General features: G+C 45.1%; 1 protein-coding gene across 1 annotated transcript in view; it reads right to left on the bottom strand.

The window, feature by feature from the left end:
• Window positions 1–19,909, bottom strand: part of efnb1 (ephrin-B1) — a 74,597-nt gene that overhangs the window by 38,372 nt on the left and 16,316 nt on the right. Inside the window, exon 2 of the mRNA XM_034092406.2 lies at window positions 8,984–9,261. Within this exon, the coding sequence (XP_033948297.1) occupies window positions 8,984–9,261 (278 nt within the window). The remainder of the gene's footprint in view (window positions 1–8,983; window positions 9,262–19,909) is intronic.

The raw sequence follows: 19,909 nt of genomic DNA, 5'->3' as shown, positions 1-19,909 counted from the left end.
GTCTGGCAGACTCGAAACAATTTCCTGAAGGATCTGTCACTGTGCGGGAGAGATGGGGAGAGGAGGAAGATGGGGGGGGGGGTGTAAGATCTGAGGAGGAGAGAAAATAGGTGGAATGGCAAGGCGCAGGGAGAGGGAGATTAAGTTGCAGGAGAAAAAAGGGAGAGAGGAATGGAAAGAGGGATCGAAATTGAACCTGTGGGTTTGGAACGGGAGGTAAAATTGTTCCATCACCCCAGAATCATCAACTCGCCAAACACAACACGTATTATTTTAAAACACGAAGCTTTCCTTTCAGGGTAATGTCAATCCATCGTGGTACAAACTCTGACAACACACATGCGTCTCACAGCCCGAGGGACAGCTGCAGAATATATCCTGAGCTCAGTCAAGCTAAAGTCTCTTGAATGTGCTTTAACAATTGCATCCAGCAGCTTCTATTACGCAGAGAGGAGGACGTGAGAGAGAGCATTGTGCTGCTTTTTTTTTTGTGAGAGCATCTACTTGCACTAGCAAGCTTATGAGTATATGTGTATATATATATATTTCAATTTGCTTATGTGGCTTTGTGCTTATGTATGCCTGTGTGTTTGTGCGCGCACACGCCTCTTGTGTGTCTGCTGCTCCCGTTACTGTGTTTGCGCGCCTGTGGTCGCTCTGGAATGGAACATGGACATCTTGCCACCGAGCTGAATCCACAGAAACGGGCTTGGCCCCGGCCGGCAGAGCAGTATTTAGACACTGTATTTATGCGTTGGACAACCACAGCAATCTCTATCACCGCCTTGTGATTCATGTTTGTTTGCTTTGCTCTGCGCGGATTTGAATCCGTCAAGAAGCTCCTTTTTTATCTCCCCTAAAAACCTCTAGAATTGTTCACGCCATTGGCGCTGAGAGTTTCATCAGCCGCCCCTCGTTGTAGCTGACCAAGCATGCAGCGGTTTCCATAGCAAGGATGCAACATTAAAACTAACAACCTCTATAATTATACATCCATATTTCTCCGATGAGTTTGTGTAAACAAGCCCGGGCTCCAGCTCGGGGAGGCGGACTTCTTGGCAGGCCCCGGCTGAGGGTGCCACTGAATGGCTGTCGGAAAACAAAGCCATTTCAGAGTGTGCCTTGGAAAAGAGAAACCACTGTTCTAAAGGATGTCTCCATCTGACAGACAGAGCGCTGTGATTTGAGCTTAGCTATTGGCCGCAGAAGAAAGACATTGAGAATATGTGTTGTTGGCAAAGTTGAGGCCAAACAACCTCAGACATCTCGGATGGAAAGGGAAATATGCGAGTGTTTTAGATTATAGTCTGCCGTTGTTTTATCCTGCCCTTATGTTTTTTTAACAGAGATTGTCCGAAATGGTTTACCTCTCAGACAACGATGTTCATGTTCTCTCTGTCCTACATTCACTTTCCCTAATCACTGTGACTCCTAACATGCATCTTTCCAGCAATGTCTGCTCTCCTTTTGCCTGAAGCTATTTTTGGGTTTTGCAAAAACCACATGATGGTTTCTGCATAGCGGACCGAATTAAAGACAACAAGGAGGCTACTTTCGCAAACTGAAAAAGGCTCTCAGAGGGAAAAGAGTCTCTCTGCAAATGAGTTTGTGTTAAAAGAAAATCAACAGTGCTGTTGTTTGGCAGAGTTGTTTCCGTGGTCTCTAGTGGCGTGTGCGTTGAGAGGAGATCTAAGCTATCAGTTAACAAAAATGACTCGAACACAGGCTTCCCATTGCACCGACACACACACGCACGCAGAATAATGGCAGGATGGAGCGAGGGAGGACATAGTGGGAGAGAGGGAGAAGTTGCACGCAGGATAAAATATTCTAATAAGATAAGCATGGAGCACAGCCGAGGAGGGATGAGTGTCTGCATTTGAAGATGCACGGAGCGGACTAATTGAGATGAATACATGAATATATCAGCTACATCTAGCAGCGGCGGGTTCAGGCGTAACCAATGGTAACCATTCACTTGTACAGCCACGTGAGCGGCCCTCGCTCTTAAAGAAAGTCCTCGTGTCCCCCCAGCCCACCCTCCACCCTCCACCCTCTCGACAACCCCCCCCCTGACCCCTCTCTCTAAACAAACTCCTCTGTAATAAACGAAAGGCAATAACCAGCGACAATAACGCTGCGCCTGCTAACCCTCTCTGAATGAAATATCCAAAGGAGAAGTAGCAGAGGCAGCCCGGATAGATTTGCAAAGCAAGCAGAAAGTCATATATTACACTGGGAGTCTAATAAACACTGTGCTATATTCCCCTCACCCTGGGGGGGGGGGGGGGGGGGGGGGGGGTAAATCTCCTTATCCCAGGCCATGCTGCTTCACCGGTGCTAACCTGACCTGTTAGCAGGGTTTACTTTGAAAATGAAAATCCGTTGAGGCTTACTGATGAGCTGCTTAAAACTCTAATCGGTAACATCAATGACGGCGACTCCAAGTCAATCCGCAACTCCCATTCTCAGAACAGTTTGCTTTGAATAGTAATTTTACTAATTGAAAAACACGACGCAGGCCGGAACAAAATGATTGCTCGCGCAGCGTTTACGCTATTTAACCGTGTGAATGAGGTTAGCGTTATCGAGCATTATGAGGTGTAAATGATAAACACTTTTTGGAGCTTTTATGCGTCATCTGGACTGATGGAAATGTTTGCCAACAACTGTTATCATTATTTCAGGATCTGAAAGCAATTATTATGCTAAATTTGCGATAAATAATACTTCCTTTGTCCACAATTGAGGCAAAAAGAAAATGCAGTGTCGCTTGTAATTCAAATGTTTCGGCGAGATTGAACTGAGGGAGGCTACCAGATGTTAATAGTTATCGCTCGACAGAAAGAAACACATTTAATTGCGCGTTAGAAATGTGTGACTTATTTGCATCTCTATAACCTGACAATCAAATGGTTCGTCTTTTCAAAGGCGCCGCTGTCAAATGTGACTGCCCCTTTTTTCTGTATTTGCTGAGATTTAATTATGGTAATTATATGTTAACTCAAAAAGATGACATTTAACACTTTTTTTCTAATCAGATTACAGTTATTGCACTGCTACACATTCAGTTATAAGGCTGTCAGTGTGCATAGTTATTGGTGAGCAATCTTTCATTTGTACATTTGTGTTTGTGTGTCCCAGAGCTCACAAGCATTAGTACTGAGATACCTGCGTGGGAGCGCACATATGTTGCAGCGTGTACATCCTCGCTGAAAAGTAGGGCAGGAGAGGATCTTGTGATCTCCTGCCCGATCAGGGATTTTAACCTTGATTTTTTACCCACCCAAGGGCAAATAAGGGAAAAGATTATGATGTACTGTTAAGCAGAAGAACTTGCATAGTGGCCGAGTGGAGGTGGATTCCTTAGGGAGGTATTTGGATGGAGGGGGAAATAATGTGTAGGTTGCTGAGCAACAAATAACAGCAATACCGAAGAGAGGCTACGCAAAGGGCCTGAATGTTGACCTTATTACGGTCAGGTGAGCAACACAAACAAGAAATGTCAGATATATTCCCAGGCATTGCTTTCCAATACCTCCTAACCACAAATGTTAAAAGAAGTCAGTAAATTAAAAAAGTTATAACCAATGAAGCCTAAAATAGAAGTTGGAGTTATCTGCAAAGTCAAAGAAATGGAGCGTCAAAGAATGAAAAGCAAAATGTGCAGTTTGCTGCGAGCGGGGCATCGTGTATTTCACTGAGACAATCTTCTGAAGGTGAGATAGCGTGTGCCTTGCTGCGGCAGTATTCTGGTGGGGAAGTCGGTGTGTGTCAGAGTCCATGACGGTACACGGAGATGGAGAGTGACAGCTGTCAGGAGGGATCAGGCTTACCCTGCCTGCTGCGCTGGAAACCAAGGGGAGAGGAGCGCTCGACGACAGGCCGCCTCTGTTTACCGCCTCGTGGTCATACCCTTATATAGAACAGAGACTCAGCGGGCCGGATAACCACGAAAACACATCTCCCAGCAGTCGTGGTACATCATTTCAATGAGGAGCGAATGGGAGAGAAAATGGAGGCACTGTCTGTTTATATGTGTGTTTGCTTTTCCCCTGGTTCTCTTTGTTCCTTGCTCTGTTGCTCATTTTCTCCATTATGTCTATTCTCCTTAAAAGCCCCCATTCTAAAATATTTTCTGCGTCTAACCTCTAAACAGCTCATATCCTGTGTTTAGACAGTGAACTACCACCAGTTTGTGCACTCACACACCAGTAGGGGGGGGGTTAGGGAGGCGTGTGTATGTATGCGTGTGTGTGCTCTTAAGGGGGTGGGGGGGGGGCATGTGCTGATGGACAGCACATGCTGGTGCTGGTCTGGGGTTTAGATCAGTGCAGGGTTATCATTACTGACCCCCCTGCTGTGTTTCCGCGACCCCTCATCCGTGAGTTTTGACCTCTTACCCCCCCACGACTCCTGTCACAGCCTGAGAGACAGCGGGGCCGAGTGGACAGGCCTCCCCCCCCCCCCCCCCCCGCGGTGACACTGACGCATGGGGACACACATGGGAGAAAAAACATATACACAAACACACACCATTTGTTGCTTACTTTACCCCACACCTTTTGTTGCCCTTTCCCCCCCATGGAAAGAGCAGCAGTAGGGGTAGGAGTAGGAGTGGGGGTGATCAAGGGAAAAGACAAACGGAGCCGGAGTGGAGACATCGGGGGTGGACAAGAAAAAAAAGACAATTGCAAGATTCAGAGGAATGTCCACTCCCTGTGCATCTTCTCCTCGTCTCAAAGCATGTCTGCCACGTGCGGCCGTTAATCAGGCCAGATAAGCCAGGTCTTTGTAGGTGAGCAGATTTACACCGCTCTGCTGTCCGGCTGGACCGCATTCCCAACAGAGACGGTGGGATAACGCTCTCACATCTTCAAGGCGGAGATAAGCTGGCCTAAAAGGGCCTCAACACACACACAAACACACACATCTACTGTACAGGAAAAGCAGGTCAAGTGTGTTCACTGCAGGTGCTCCCTGTCCCTCCTCTTTAGCTTTCTCACACACACACACACACACACACACACACACACACACACACACACACACACACACGCTCGCACACACACACGGCCATTGTCTCAGTGGTAAATGAAGTGTAACACGGTGTATGCACAGGCCGCGGTGGGATAAATAAAGCAAGGCTCTTCCTGTTGCAAAGGACAACAACATTAACATAATAATACCAAGACAAATACTATATAAGATTACTGCTGACGCGAGAATGTTACAGTATATGAGCCTAACGATGATCCACCATCAGGCGGGATCCGGCCACTCTCCCTCGTGGAGGATTTAAAACCACCTCTTGTTATGCGAGTTCATGGAGTGAAGCACGGAGAGAGTGCGGTACAAAAGCAAATGTGACCGTAGGTAAAGTCAATGTTTCCTCTTTGATGCATCCCCACGCACATGTCACTAATAGAGTTGGTTAAAATATTTATGATGTAATCAGGACACAATATGTGGAGCAGCCCCGCTAGCAGCCGGCTAGGAAAAACTTTGAGCAGACGCCGAGAATGCCGAAGGTGTTTTCCAAAGACATGTGGGTGTAATAAAGCTCAAAGAAATATTTCTTAAAGTCCACATGACATGTTGCCACAGGAGCGGCCCCCAACATATCGCTGCTTGATAACATCACAAGCTTTATGCTTCCCCGCATTCTGGCTTTGAGGGAGACTTCGCAAATATCGCTTGAGCTGCGCCAGATCAAAAGGAGAAACATGTGCAAGATGTATTTTAGTAATAGAAAGAGGCTATTCTTTTGGTAAAGACACATGAAGGGTAAAAACATTCGGAAGCCAACATGAAGTTAAACGATTAGATGAAAGTTAGTAGTGTTAATTATGCTTCATAAGAGAAGATGAGTGATGGATCCGTTTTCTTTCCGGCTTCCGACCATGCAGATTTTCAGTAGGCTTCAAGGCAGCGTGTTGCATGTTTGGATTAAGTTTAGAGATCGTATCTCAAAGTCACGATTATCTCTGATCATTTCAATGATGAAGTGAGGAATCAATTACAGATGTGGCACAACTCCCAACTGACAAATCCAACCCAACACATGTTAGGATTTAAGGAAAACTCAAGTCATTCCAGGAAATGTAGGAAATGACTAACTGAAGTAATAATTAGATAAGGCTCGAGTCACGTCTACAATAACATTGTCTTGTGCTTTATAAACGGAGCGATAGCATGTTAGCTTCTGCAGCTTCCGAGCTAACAAGATGGAGAATCTAAGCTTTGACCCCTCACATGAAATATAAGCGTTGTTCCGGCCCACTTGTGGGTTATACATCCTATTAAAAAGACCAAAACCAAGAATGTGTTGTTACCCCCGACTTCACTACTCTGTCAATGGCGGCCCCAAGCCCTTTTGTTCCTGCCTAAGACGTAAATCTTTAAAAAAATCGGTGACGCAAGAAATGCAGAGCTGATCTAAACCGCCATAATGGTGGGTGGACAGACTTTATTGAGGGGATGGAAAAAGACAGAGCCCAGTGCTTCATAAAACTTGGAAAAGTGGCCCCATATGAAGAACTGTCTTTATAAAAACAGATGGGAAGATAGGGACTTAAAATGGGGAAAGTACCAGATCTAAATCCCTGATGATAAATCATTTGGAATAATTCAAAATGTGTTTGTTTACTTTAAATATAAAATGCAACCCAGAGCTTTTAGTATCTATTTTAATAAAGATTTGACGATTCACTCGTTATCTTTTTATTTATTTTTTACTGTCATTTTCATATACGTTTTCTATTTTATTAGCTTTAATTATTTTAGAATTGTTAAAGCGTAGCGTTAATGCAATCAACATGTCACACAATATATTGCATCGATAAACACCATTTACATTTTCAGCAAAAGTTACATGAAAACAAATGAATTATTATTCGTAATATTTTCATTTAATTGTTTTTCATATTGTTGTTGGACAATAATTAGCTTTATAGCTCGGAGGCATCAGCCATTTATATAAGGCTTTAACTTCTGAGGAAATGCTTGTTATTAGGATGAATGTGTTGTTGTTCTGGCCTGTTTGGGGATTTTCTAATCATTAGAATCATTATCCATTACAGCAAGATATATCACATTATATCACTGGGTTGTGCCTACAACCCTTTTCCCATATATTATGCATGCATCATTTTGCAGTCGTGTGCTATGGGGGTTATAGACTTTATTTAACAACAAGATACTTGGTGACCTGAGCAACGTGTGTGGTGTGGACTAAGTCCGTTTGAATTATTTAAACCTGGAAATCACTGAGACGCAGCTACTACCAAGTCCAGAGACTAACTGTTATCTCCACAAACCGCTGCTGAACCTCCATCTATCGGTGACGTTCAGGCCAGGGAGGGAGAAAATAAGTACCAGAGCGTTCAAAGTAATCTATGGTTATCTATAAGAGAGTCCATACGAGACTCTGCTGTGACTCCAGCTCCACTGACCCCTCCTGCTGATCTGAGATCATTACTGCAGCTGGATTCAAACGGAGCGGCCGACCTCCGGTGCACAGACCGCTGAGGAGTCCCCTCCATCTGACACCCCTTATATATAATGTCTCTATAAAATAAATACTTTTAAATGTAAAACAAATACATATTGTGGTCATGTTTAAACTGTGCTCCGCTGTGTAAAATATGAACATTTTTAAATATATTTAATATTTTTGTTTTATCCTCAAATTAATGCTCAGGTGTAAATGGAAAATGTTTACAATATAGTACCAGTTTTTTGACCTTACCTTTGTTTTCTTTAAATACAAATACTAAAATAGATACATTTTAATGTAAAAATAAAAATACCGGTTATAATAATAATAGTAATAATGGGTTCCATTTATAAAGCACTTCATATTTGAATTCAAATCCCGAAGTGTATATACTGTGCTCTACTGTTTAAAGTATTACGTTTTTATTCAAATATTGTTTTATAAATTATTGCTCAGGTGTAATTTAAACGTTTCAGTCTCAGGTTGTTTTGTGGTTTCTGTTTCTCTTTTTTACGACTTCTTCTATCTCTTCCTTTCTTTATCTACTTAGTGCAAATCCACTACTGCTACAGAATATTTATTTATCTGCAAAACTATGATTTAAAAAGCAAGCAAGTTAGAAATAATAAATAACCCACAGACGGTCTGAAAGTCTGGAAAGGGAAGCGCACAATGTTTACACAAGACCAAATATTTAGTCTTTACTTCAGTTTATAGTTTTACCACAAATAAAAAATATTAAATTACAATTGAAGCTACAAACACAATGTTGCTTATGAAAATGTTTGCAAGTGTTATCAGAAAAATGTAATCATTGTAGTCAAAGTAAAAGACCTCATTGTGCAGAATGACCTCTTTTCAAGAATTACTTCTAGGACGTTTTTACACGTCTGTAATTTCCTTGCTATTTTCTAGGAATTTTCCAGGAAATGACTATATAATGTGTTACTAATTACAGGGGAAATGGGATGTTTCCTGAAAGAAAAGCTACATTATAATCCAAATAAATATTTGTTTATAAGTCATTTATCATACGAAACTTTATCCTCCAAAGCTGTTTTTGCATTTCCAACTGACCCGCTGTAACGTGGCAGAAACCCACTAGAAATTCATTGGAATTCATTAAAGAGGAGGTAAAAAGAAGGAACAATTTTTTTCCAAATAAAGAAAACCTAATTAGATGGGGAGAAAAGAACTCAGTATTGTACTAAAGTAAGCTAGTGCTTGAGTAAATGTCAGTCAAGTGTGGTTTTGTATGCACAACTCCCTAAATGCCACTAATACTGTACCATAAGCTAGGCACGTCCCCTCCATTTGTTGCATGGAGCTGCTGTAGTGGCCATTAAAATACAGTTTACCGGGAAACTCCCAGGTGTGACCGCGTGTAACTGAGTGTGAAGCAGATTATTACTCTTCGCTTCTGTGGTTAAATGAAGGTTAAAGAGCTAAAAAGTGGCGATAAATCATCTTTTAAGACAAACTTACAGGTGATGTAGTAGTTGACGTTCTTCTTGAACTCCAGGCCCATGTAGTTGGGGCTGAACTCCTGGAACTTGATGGTGAACTTGATGTCCTTCTCGGGCTTGTTGCAGTTGACCAGGACATTGGGATCGAGGACTGTGCTGCAGGTGTCCGCCTGCTCCCTCTTCACCAGGTACAGCTTGTAGAACTCGTACTCTCTGCCATCGTCCGCTTTGGGACAGATGATGTCCAGCTTGTCCCCGATGTCTGGGTATATCACAAGACCCTTACCCATCAGAAACCTGAGGGACGAAAACAAAGAAGATACGTTAGCAACACATATTTAAAGGAAGTCTGGAAAAGCAGCCACATGATTCAACAACAGTTTATACAGACTTAATACGTTGAGCTATAGGAGTTACGGGTTTAGATTTGTCTGGCGTTGGCTTTTAGGCCGTGCGTAGTTAATTCACCCCCTCTAAAACTACATGTAGCAGCTCGACATTGTTCAGCGCGAGTCGACAGAGCGTTTCACACAAATCCTCTAAAGTTTCTTTTCATACTTGGATCCGAATCAAAGCATACCAAAGGTTTGCGATCAGGGGAAACAAGATGGCCAAACACAAAATGGCTGCCGCAGACGTGGCTACAGATAGGATTACACCCGGGGAATGCTTCTAAATCCTTTTTTCATATTTTTGGACTTCCACGTAAGACCTGTGCTTGGACACAATATCTGTGCTTCTTGTACTTCAGAGGTCCGAGTTTCTGGAGGAAAACAAAGTGCGGGGGTCAACAGGAAGGTTAAGGCTTCCCGGTTCATCTTCCCTCCGCCATGATCCTCTACTGGAGGATTAAGATAATCCATCTGGCCTTACTGTACCTCTCCACCTCGCTCTCTGCTGCCAACTCAATCAGATCAGCTCTTGCTCTCTTTTATTCACAAAAGGTGGGGAAACAGGAGGAGACCCAGTGTGTGTGTGTGTGTGTGTGTGTGTGTGTGTGTGTGTGTGTGTGTGTGTGTGTGTGTGTGTGTGTGTGTGTGTGTGTGTGTGTGTGTGTGTGTGTGTGTGTGTGTGTGTGTGTGTGTGTGTGTGTGTGTGTGTGTGTGTGTGTGTGTGTGTGTAAGTGTGTAAGTGTGTAAGTGTGTGTGAACAGAGGGGGTGGAGGTTCACTGAGTACTCGCAGTGTGTTTGGGCAGTGGTGTGTATGTTTATGCCCATCTCCATGTGTGTGTGCGTGTGAGCGCCGGTCAGCAAAATGGGCTGGGGTTGCGGTCTGATGAGGGGGGTAGGGATGGGGGGGGCAGATGGGCTGAATCATTGTTCTGGACTTGTTTGAGGCTTAAAATGTCAACATGGTTCAGCTCTGCTGTCCCAGTTAGCCAAGCATTAACCCAGACAGCCGGACTGACCACGGGTGTGTTTATGTACGGGGGTGTGTGTGTGTGTGTGTGTGCGTGCGTGTGTGTGCGTGGATTGTGGTCGCAGACAGCGAGCACAGCAGCAAGGCTATCTGCTAGATCTGCCCATGCCAGCGGATTTAAGCAGGATTTAGCCGCGCGCAATGCATTTGTTGTTCTTCCTGATCCCTCACGTTTTAACAAGACATCAGGGGCCGGGCCTCCCTCTGTCTCTCCCTTCTTCCTCACTCCGAGTGTAATCTCACCTTATCTACAGCCCCTCATTTCATCATCACACACATCATTTCACCACTAAATAACTGGCTCTTCAGACAGGCCCGGGGAAGGGAGGACTGTGAAAGAGACTGATAGAGGAGTGTGTAAGTGTAGAAGTGGGGGGGGTTATGATCTCAATCCCTCCTGCCCTGATGTTAAACACTGGCAATCGGCCAGCCATTGTAAGAAAGGATCATTTAGAAGAAGAAAAGAGTCCTATTTTCAGAAAAATACCCCCCATGAAAATGAACATGATTGGATTAAGGCCTTTTCAACAATCATGGCTATTCTTCTTTGACCGGGGCATTACCAAATATATGACTTGATTAAAAAAAGAGATAAATGCAACATGTAATACGCAAAACGACCAAAACCTGTCAATCAAACCCCACTTTTTTTCAGAGCAGTGTGACGTCATTGAACATGCGCAGATAGGATCTCGTTGACGGGCTTGGGAGCGGGTGAGACGTTATTTCCACACTATTGTCTGATGCCCGTGTGGGCGAGGGGAGGGGTTGCACTAATTCAAGGGCCGATAAGAGCGAGAATGCGGGGTCTGCTTTGTCCCACCCCTCCTCACCATTTGCTGGTTAGAGCAGCGACACCCTGCATGTGCTCACAGACGTGTGCGTTAGCGTACATATGTTTTTCAGGCGTGTGCACGCCGCGAAACACGTGCGTGTGTCTATGAAGACACGGACACAATCAGCCTCTAATTGGATCTACAAGATGCATCAGTGAGGCATAAACAAGTTTCCATGGCAACATTAGGCTTTGTTGCTGACCACCCCCTCTACTCCCACCTTCCCCCCAATCTCAGCCCCCCTCTATTTCTTCTCCCAAATCTCATTCCCTCTCGCTTTATCCTCATTCACCTCCTCAACATGTCCCTCATTCGGTTTTCTCTCATCACCCTCTTCATCCTCCCCCTCTCTCAGCACTCACAAAAACACCTACAGAAAAACAAGCGCGGGGGAAAAGAAAGAGCGGCAAACATCACAATTACACCTTGATTCGATTCACTCCACAAGTAGCTGTTTTCTATTTTCCGTTTCTTCGTAGGGAAGAAGTTGGCAAGTTGTTCTCCAAATGTTCCATTACAAGAGAATCAAACTGACTTAAAAGCTCAGCTCTCAAATGAAACAATGAGCCTCACGCCCAACCACCCAGTTTCACAAGCCATTTATTTCTTTATCAAAGCGAGCTGCTACAATTTAGATGAATAATTAAGATTTCCAAAAATCTTAATATCATAATATCCCTGAAGGATTTAATTACAAGCCGGCCCCTGTCATTGATTCAATTTTCCGAGCCGGCCTCCTAGTCGACGGTTAGATAGCTATCCTAAGTGAATTCTCCGCTTCTGTTTCCCAGCCTTTGTTAGCTGTCTGCTATAATGAGGCTCTGGCTGCTGTGGAGGTCTGGAAGCGCCATCGCAGATGGGAAAGAAGCAACATAAAAGAAATAGGGCAGCAATTAGTGTTTAGCCCAGTTTAAAAGCCCTCCACTTGGCAAGCTGCGGCCCAGCTCCAGTCCAGGATGTGAAACTAAACTGGTGGGCTGGGACTTTGTCTCCCGTTTGTCTCTCTGTTGGCTTAATCAGCGCCACTCCGGTGCTACACACAGCCACACGCAATGGAGAGGAGGAGACGAGTGACTGAAGATTATTGTACTTTTGAGGAGGTCGAAAGGGAAAAAGGGGGGAAAAGGGAGGTTGAATTGCATCTTTCATTCACGTTGTCTGGAGACTTTAGAAGACCTGTTGATGAAAGGGGTTTGAGAGCACAGAGGAAGAGCCTTGCAGATACAAAACGATGTTCCTGGGAAATGACCCTGGACGTGAGAGAACCTTTATTCCCCTCATGTTAAATCTGCCTGCACCAAAAACAATAAAGAGAATCATTTTCAAAACAATCAAATGAGGTTGGTTTTGTTTCATTTGGATGGCTCCACGGCGTGCTCAATCCTGTAAAGAGCTTATACAAACAGGCCTACGCTACAGCACAGCGGAGAGAGAACAGAAAACAAGGGGAAGAGAGGCGAGAGGAGAACCCCCTCCTCTCGCCTTTTACATTCCACTGGTGAATATGAGCACATGATCTCACATATGCTAAACCCCCACCTACACACACACACACACACACACACACACACACACACACACACACACACACACACACACACACACACACACACACACACACACACACACACACACACACACACACACACACACACACACACACACACACACACACACACACACACACACACACACACACACACACACACACACACACACACACACACACACACACACACACACACACACACACACACACACACACACACACACACACACGGATGTGAGAGCACACAAAAGCACTGTGGGGTGCATCCTGGACCTTCTAGGCCCAACTTCCCAGCCACCCCTATTCAAGCGCCCTGCCCTCGCCGACTTTCATATAAAACGCTGCCTACACTAAGGCCCACTCAAAGCCCCTTACAGAGCCTCAAACCAGCCCCCCCCCCCCCCCCCCCGAGCTCTCCACCCCCGTCCAGTCAACTTAGGCCTGTGCCCCGAACACAGCCCTGGCAGGCAGCCTCAGCCGCTGAATGAAAGGCCCGAGACACAGGAACTGTGAGAGAAAGAGGCAGAAACGGCTCATATCAACACAATGGATTTCAAATTGATTTGTTCCTCCTGAGCGGCAGCATGAACATACCATACATGCCAATTACAATAAGTTACCCCATGCCGTGTACAAAGGGTGATCCATCTCTACCTGCCCGAATGCTGCTTCCCAACATGCAATTGTTCTCTCTATTCCTCTCGTTTTAAAAATGCATCATGTAAAAACAAACACCTACAATCACAACAGGTACTCTATTCCCCTCGCCATAAGCGTGGTAATTATCACGCTAGGAAAAGTGTTCCCTCACCAATTATAATTTCTCTCTTACATTATCTGCAAAAAGAATCAGTGTGGCTCCCCCCCCCCCTCACCACACCTCCATTATTACATATGACACTTCCCATACTGCATCCATATTTACAGCCGTTTACATCAATATTCCACAGGCTTGCCGCTTGCAGTTTCAATATTTTATGGCTTCTTATGAAACATTACAGTCAGATCAGCCACATGACATGGTTACACTTAAGTCCGTAAAGAACACAAAGCCGCGTTATGCAAAGAGCATTGTGGAGCTCTTGTGTAACACATATAGCGGAGAGGATTTAAAGCGGATTCACTTGCCTGAGGCCGTCTGCATGTTGTGTAATTATAGGGTGCAAACACATCCCGTTCCCATTCCAGTCAATCAATATAAATAATTGTCTGCTGTGAGGGACTGTGACTTAAACCGCTTTAAGATCCATCAAGATATAGGACCGCATGCTCACTCGGCATCACAATGGGAACATTCAAACGGCAGCTTCTGAAATGGCTTCAGTCGTGATGTGTGGTTAAGATCTTCAGAGCGCTGTTGACACAGGGTGATCATTTCTATACTGGGGAGAAAGGCACGTTCAATCCAACTGTCAATGTGTTTGTACGTCTCCGAGGATTTTCACCACATCTTATCGAGTCACGTGAAATGTCGGTTATTCGTGACATTCTGATATGAAACCGGTTTTGACCGAGACGTCGACGCGGCAAGGTGATCCGGTCGTAAGCCTGCGCCCGTAGCCGCCGGCTCAACCTGAGTTTGTAGCTGGCTTCTGTCAGGCTGTCACAGGGGCAGATGTTCTTAAGGAGGCCTGTCTATAAACACACACACATAAACACACGCCCCGCAGTGTACACACACCGATTTCCTCACATGTCAAACACAGTAAACAAGTCGCCCCAATGCTGGTACACATACACACACACACAGAGAGACACACACAGTAAACAAGTCGCCCCAATGCTGGTACAGGCCACACACACACACACACAGTAAACAAGTCGCCCCAATGCTGGTACAGGCCACACACACACACACACAGTAAACAAGTCGCCCCAATGCTGGTACACACACACACACACACACACACACACACACACACACACACACACACACACACACACACACACACACACACACACACACACACACACACACACACACACACACACAACACACACACTCCCCCACACACACACCCACACACACACACAACACCACACACACACACACACACACACACCCAACACACACACACACACACACACACACACACACACACACACACACACACACACACACACACACACACACACACACACACACACACACACACAAGGATCCTGAAATTAAGCAAAACAAGACCCATCTGGCTCCAGAATTGTTTAGCAAAGCAGGAAGGAATTGACCCTTATTATAGAAAAGCAGGACAAACCCGCCAACGGGCAGTTGTATTGGATAAACTGGAAACTCAAGTTGCATTTAAACTCCAGTGGCCCAGACTTGGCAACAGTGACTTGCTGAAAAGCTGTGTATGTTCCCTCTGTGCCGTCCCCATTAGAGGGACATAAATGAAGATGTCAGCGACAAACAAGAGGGACAGAATATCCTGAATTCCACCCTGCAGAGAACTGCTTTGTACGTGTGAACACAGACACCCTTGCTCTCTCACAGACAAACACGCACTAGCTTCAGTTAGCTCAGTTAGCTGGCATGCAGAGCAAATCACATTCAGCGTGACTCATAACAGTTGCGAGTTTCAACACACACACACACACACACACACACAGAGATGAGAGTGACTGACACACAGCCCTCATGTTCACAAAACAAGCTCAGTATGCTTGCCCTCGATCGTTGTCACATGAGGGGCTAGCATCACACCATCGGTGGCCGTAATGAGCTAACAAGATGACGCCCAGATGGCCTTGCCACAAGGAGGAAAGAAGTGGACGTTGTTATGAGACAAACAGGCTGAGGAGAGTGTCAGAAGGCATTAGGGAGGAGAAAGAACATAATCCGTTTCTTCTTATGGCCTCTGTGGTTTCTGTGGATGACGAGCCCATCCCTCTCTAAGAGCAGGGGAGTTAAGCGGGCATGGGTGTATGCGGTCGTGATTGAACGTCATCCACGGTATCACTGACAGCGAGAAAAGGCCCAGACTGGTGCTCTCTGGTTCTCCACTTATTCATCCCCGGATCTCGGGGACTGAGCTCTTCCAGCTGGAGGGTTAGGGCGGGAGAGAAGAAGAGGCGGAGAGAGAAAAGAGATTTGGCCGGGTCAGTTTCAGCCTGAGTTTAGGCCTCATTCTGGGGTTCGCTCTGTGACCCAAACACACACACACCTCTTCCCAATTTCCCTAGCTCCCTGGCCACGACACGACACGACACAACACACACACACAGCTGCCTCCCATCACTGAGGAGCAGCCACAGATGGGCTCTGCATGCTCCGTAAAGATCTCTCCACAGGCCCAGTCTACAGTCGCTGCCAAACCCGCCTGGCCCGAAACCCACTGTATGCATGCTAGTGTGGCTGTGTTTGCAGATTTACGTGTGCCCATACATGCCTGAGTAGGTGTGTGTGTGTGTGTGTGTGTGTGTGTGTGTGTGTGTGTGTGTGTGTGTGTGTGTGTGTGTGCACGCGCGTGCGTGTGTGTGTGTGTGTGGGGGGGGGGGGGGGGGGGGCTGTAGACTGAGGAATCCCCCAGGACTAAGAGCTGCAGAGCACAGAGTCAAGAGCTGGACCGAGCTGCGAGGTTGTAATCAGTGGCGAGCAGAGCAGGAGGGGAGAAAGCAGAAGAACCTCCCAGACGAACAATAGCATCTCTCACACTCACCCAATTGTGTTTCACTCCCACTCGGGGGGGAGATAGGAAAACTAGAGAGAAACGGAATCATAACCATTATCAAGCCCACGCAGCTTGCACCGGGTTGTTACCCAGCAGCCATTTTCTGCTTCGTATCTCAACCCCCATCGATAAGCCCCCAGAAAAAAAGAAGCATTTCTCTGAAAAAACAGCCCTTTAATGTCAATCAGCACTTCACATGTATTAATAAAAACAGAAGCACGCACACACAGCTCCGAATTATAAATTATTTAAATTCTGTTTGGTTTGCATGGAGCCAGTCATGGTTCAATTCAATTTTCAACAATTGCCCTCCTATCTCACCATGGTTAAGAAATTACTCTGGGGATGACAGTTTTAGACTGTATAATGAAGCAAAGTGAAAAGCCCATTGAGGATGAGGGTCAGGCTACGGTCTGTAGCTAAAGTTAGCTAATTTTTCAACCTTGTGCTATGACTGAGTCGGCTCTCGGTCACAGATTTTGAGGGGGTGTTATTCGCCCTGCTCAGCAGAATTTTGGCACCAGGACATCTGGGAATCGAATCAGTGAGACTTCAGCGACAAGACATCTCTCAAACAAACCTGACACCCATTACTAATTAGTTTTTTCTACGTCAACATTCAGAGAAATATAGCCTACTTCTTGCTGTCATTTCTGTACGATAAATATGAAGCAGCCGTTTAGCTTAGCTGCTTTAAGGCTAAAAAAAACAAAGTGGAAGCAGCTCGAATGGCTCTGCCGGAAGGAAACCATATCTGACCTGCACCACCCAGTAGGCTAACATTGCTATGTGTCAGTTTTACACTTTGTTTTTTTTAACAAATTAAACAAATGGGATACAACACGTGAATTAGTAAGCTTTATAAGTGCTGATAAGCAGACTTTGTTACCTTTGTACAGTGCAAGGCTGCATTTCCCCACTAATTGAAACCTTTAAGCTAAGCTAAAGTAAGCTAATTGACTGCTGGCTGTAGCTTCAACTTTAGCATGCAGACTTGAGAGTGGTGTCTCATCCAAGGTAGATGCAGGAATCCTGAAGTCAAATGTAATTCCTTTTAAGACCTTTTTTAAGACCCTTTCCATACATTTTAAGACCTCGTCGCCACTTTGAGTTCTAACCGGTTACATTAGCGACACACGTTACCTCACATTGACTATACAGTATCTTCCAACCATCTGGACGCAAACTTGCATTTCCCGATAACGATGTTGTTTAACAACCGGCGTAAACGGACCTGCGCGCGCGATCAAGCAGTGAGCGCGCGATGTCCTGTTCAGATGACGGCAAATCCAACGGGATGCCATAAATAAACTACACAGAATCACACCACACACCTACGCCATGATTACATTCAGGCAGACTTTAGAATACAACCTCTTTGGACAATTTGTAAACTTATTGAAAACAAGCTACAACATTTAATACCTTGGAAAATGCCGTTTAATACTTCTTAATAGCCTTAATTTTCGCTGAATTGATTTATCAACTTTTAATACTTTTTAAGACCCCGCGGACCCCCTGTCATCTATCAAGAAGCAAACATTGTAGTCTATTTTACAAACTGTCAAACGTTTTTTAATGCTATAATATTATATAAATCATTAAAAGTATTCCCCTCTCTGTCAAACTGATTCCAGTTGAAATGTTACAGCCATATTTTAAGATCAAAGGGGAGCTGAATCGATATTTTATGAGAGCGTATGTTGTTAACAGGTGTTAATATGACACAGCTACAGAGAGTCTGGGACACTGGAAATAAACCTAAGGCTTCCTGGAAGAACAAAAGCGAGACATGGCAAGAAAGCAGATCAATCAATCTCCGCCAGAGCACGTCTGGCTTTGACAGCACGGTTCTGAACCCAGTAGTAAAAGATAGCATGCAGCAAAGTTCAAAATACTTTCATTGTTCATCTGTCAGTGTGAGAGACAATTGCGACGGAGACGGAGGAAAAATACCGAGACAATATTTATCTTGCGTCCCCTTCCCTCCTGACTCACACTTTTTTTTAATGTATTCCTGCTATTGTCAGGAGTGCAGGGAGATGGATGGGTGGAAGAGTCCGGTATGTGATTTGTGTCGGCTACAAGCACAGTGTAGTCGCTCACACATTTCCCCTGTCTCCAATCTCAAGCAACGGCAATAATTCAGTCGCCAACAAACAGGACCAGGGATTTTTTTGTGACATTTCGATTGTTGTTGGATGGTTTGTGGTTTTCTTCTGCATTGTTCTTGAGACTGCTTCCCTGGGAAACTGGGAAAGTCAAACAGCTGACAAGATGTCACCTCGTGAACTCTCTCCTTAGTTTCACACACTAACAAACAGCCACGTCGGCGATAGGACACACACTCTCCCTTCTCAAGCATTCTCTTTTTTCTCATTATACACACACATACGATTCAAAGGATCTCTCATCAACTGCTTGTCAAGCTCAACAGCACACAGCGCTGTCTAAACAGCCTGTGTGAGCCACAGCTTCTCACATGCAACTGACTGTTGCCTTTCAAGGCTGCTGACATTTGATCGTATCATCTCAGGCATGTGAGCCCCGCCATGGCTTCTGGCCTTCCCTCCGTTCACACAAGTCATGGTGAAAACTCGCAGTACATCTGAAGGATTTTCATCGGGTGTGAACACATTCCTCTTAACTTAGTTTATCATTTAGCCTACAGCGGCGAGAGATTGAGAGAGCGTGTGTGGCTCAATAAAATTCAACTTTAACAGTAACTTCCCTCCAGCGATACCTGTTCACTGTGCATGTCCGTACCTGGGCCTCACAAATGCCTGTTGTGACTGGTCATGCGGTGCTATAAGGGGGAGCGTGTTTGACCTGAGGAATTATCCTATGTTCCAACAGGGACATATGCATGCATGAGCACACACACACGCACATTCTCGCATGTACATTGTGCGCACACACATTCTTTAAAAGCCAACAGTAGCGAAACAAGAGAAGATAGGCCTCTCTGTGTGCGGCCGACAGAGTGAATTATACGGTGAGCTAAAGCACTAACTTCCTGTCTCACACAACAGCGTTGGATGGCTTTCAGATGGATTCCGCCAAATCTTGTACAAACAGAGAGTCAATAATGGGGTAATAGCCGATCGTTGAGGAAGAACAATTCACACGTGATTTGTGGCGAAAATAAGTGTTTAGGGCGCTTTGCACCACAGTCTGTCACCCAACAACAACAAGGGCACACTGCCAATCGGTTCCATTTGCTTAACAGCGGATGCATATACAGTATGTGCGTATTCCTCAGCTCTGAATATGCAGCGCCACACATACCTCATCTCACGCAGGCGTCCGAGAGAAAGATTAAATTCCACTGATGAAAAGCGGCTCATTCCTAGCACTAACGATTGAGGAAGCCATGAAATCAATGAGAAAACGTACAAGACATTTGAATCCTTCAGCACTTTCCCTCTGATATTTATGCCTGTCGCCCGTGCTTTCATTATCATAAAGC

Source organism: Pseudochaenichthys georgianus, chromosome 10 (assembly GCF_902827115.2).
Source record: "Pseudochaenichthys georgianus chromosome 10, fPseGeo1.2, whole genome shotgun sequence".
NCBI classification, from domain to species: Eukaryota; Metazoa; Chordata; class Actinopteri; order Perciformes; family Channichthyidae; genus Pseudochaenichthys; species Pseudochaenichthys georgianus.
The sequence above is the reverse complement of the archived record's forward strand: the minus strand, read 5'-3'. Positions and strand labels throughout refer to the sequence as shown.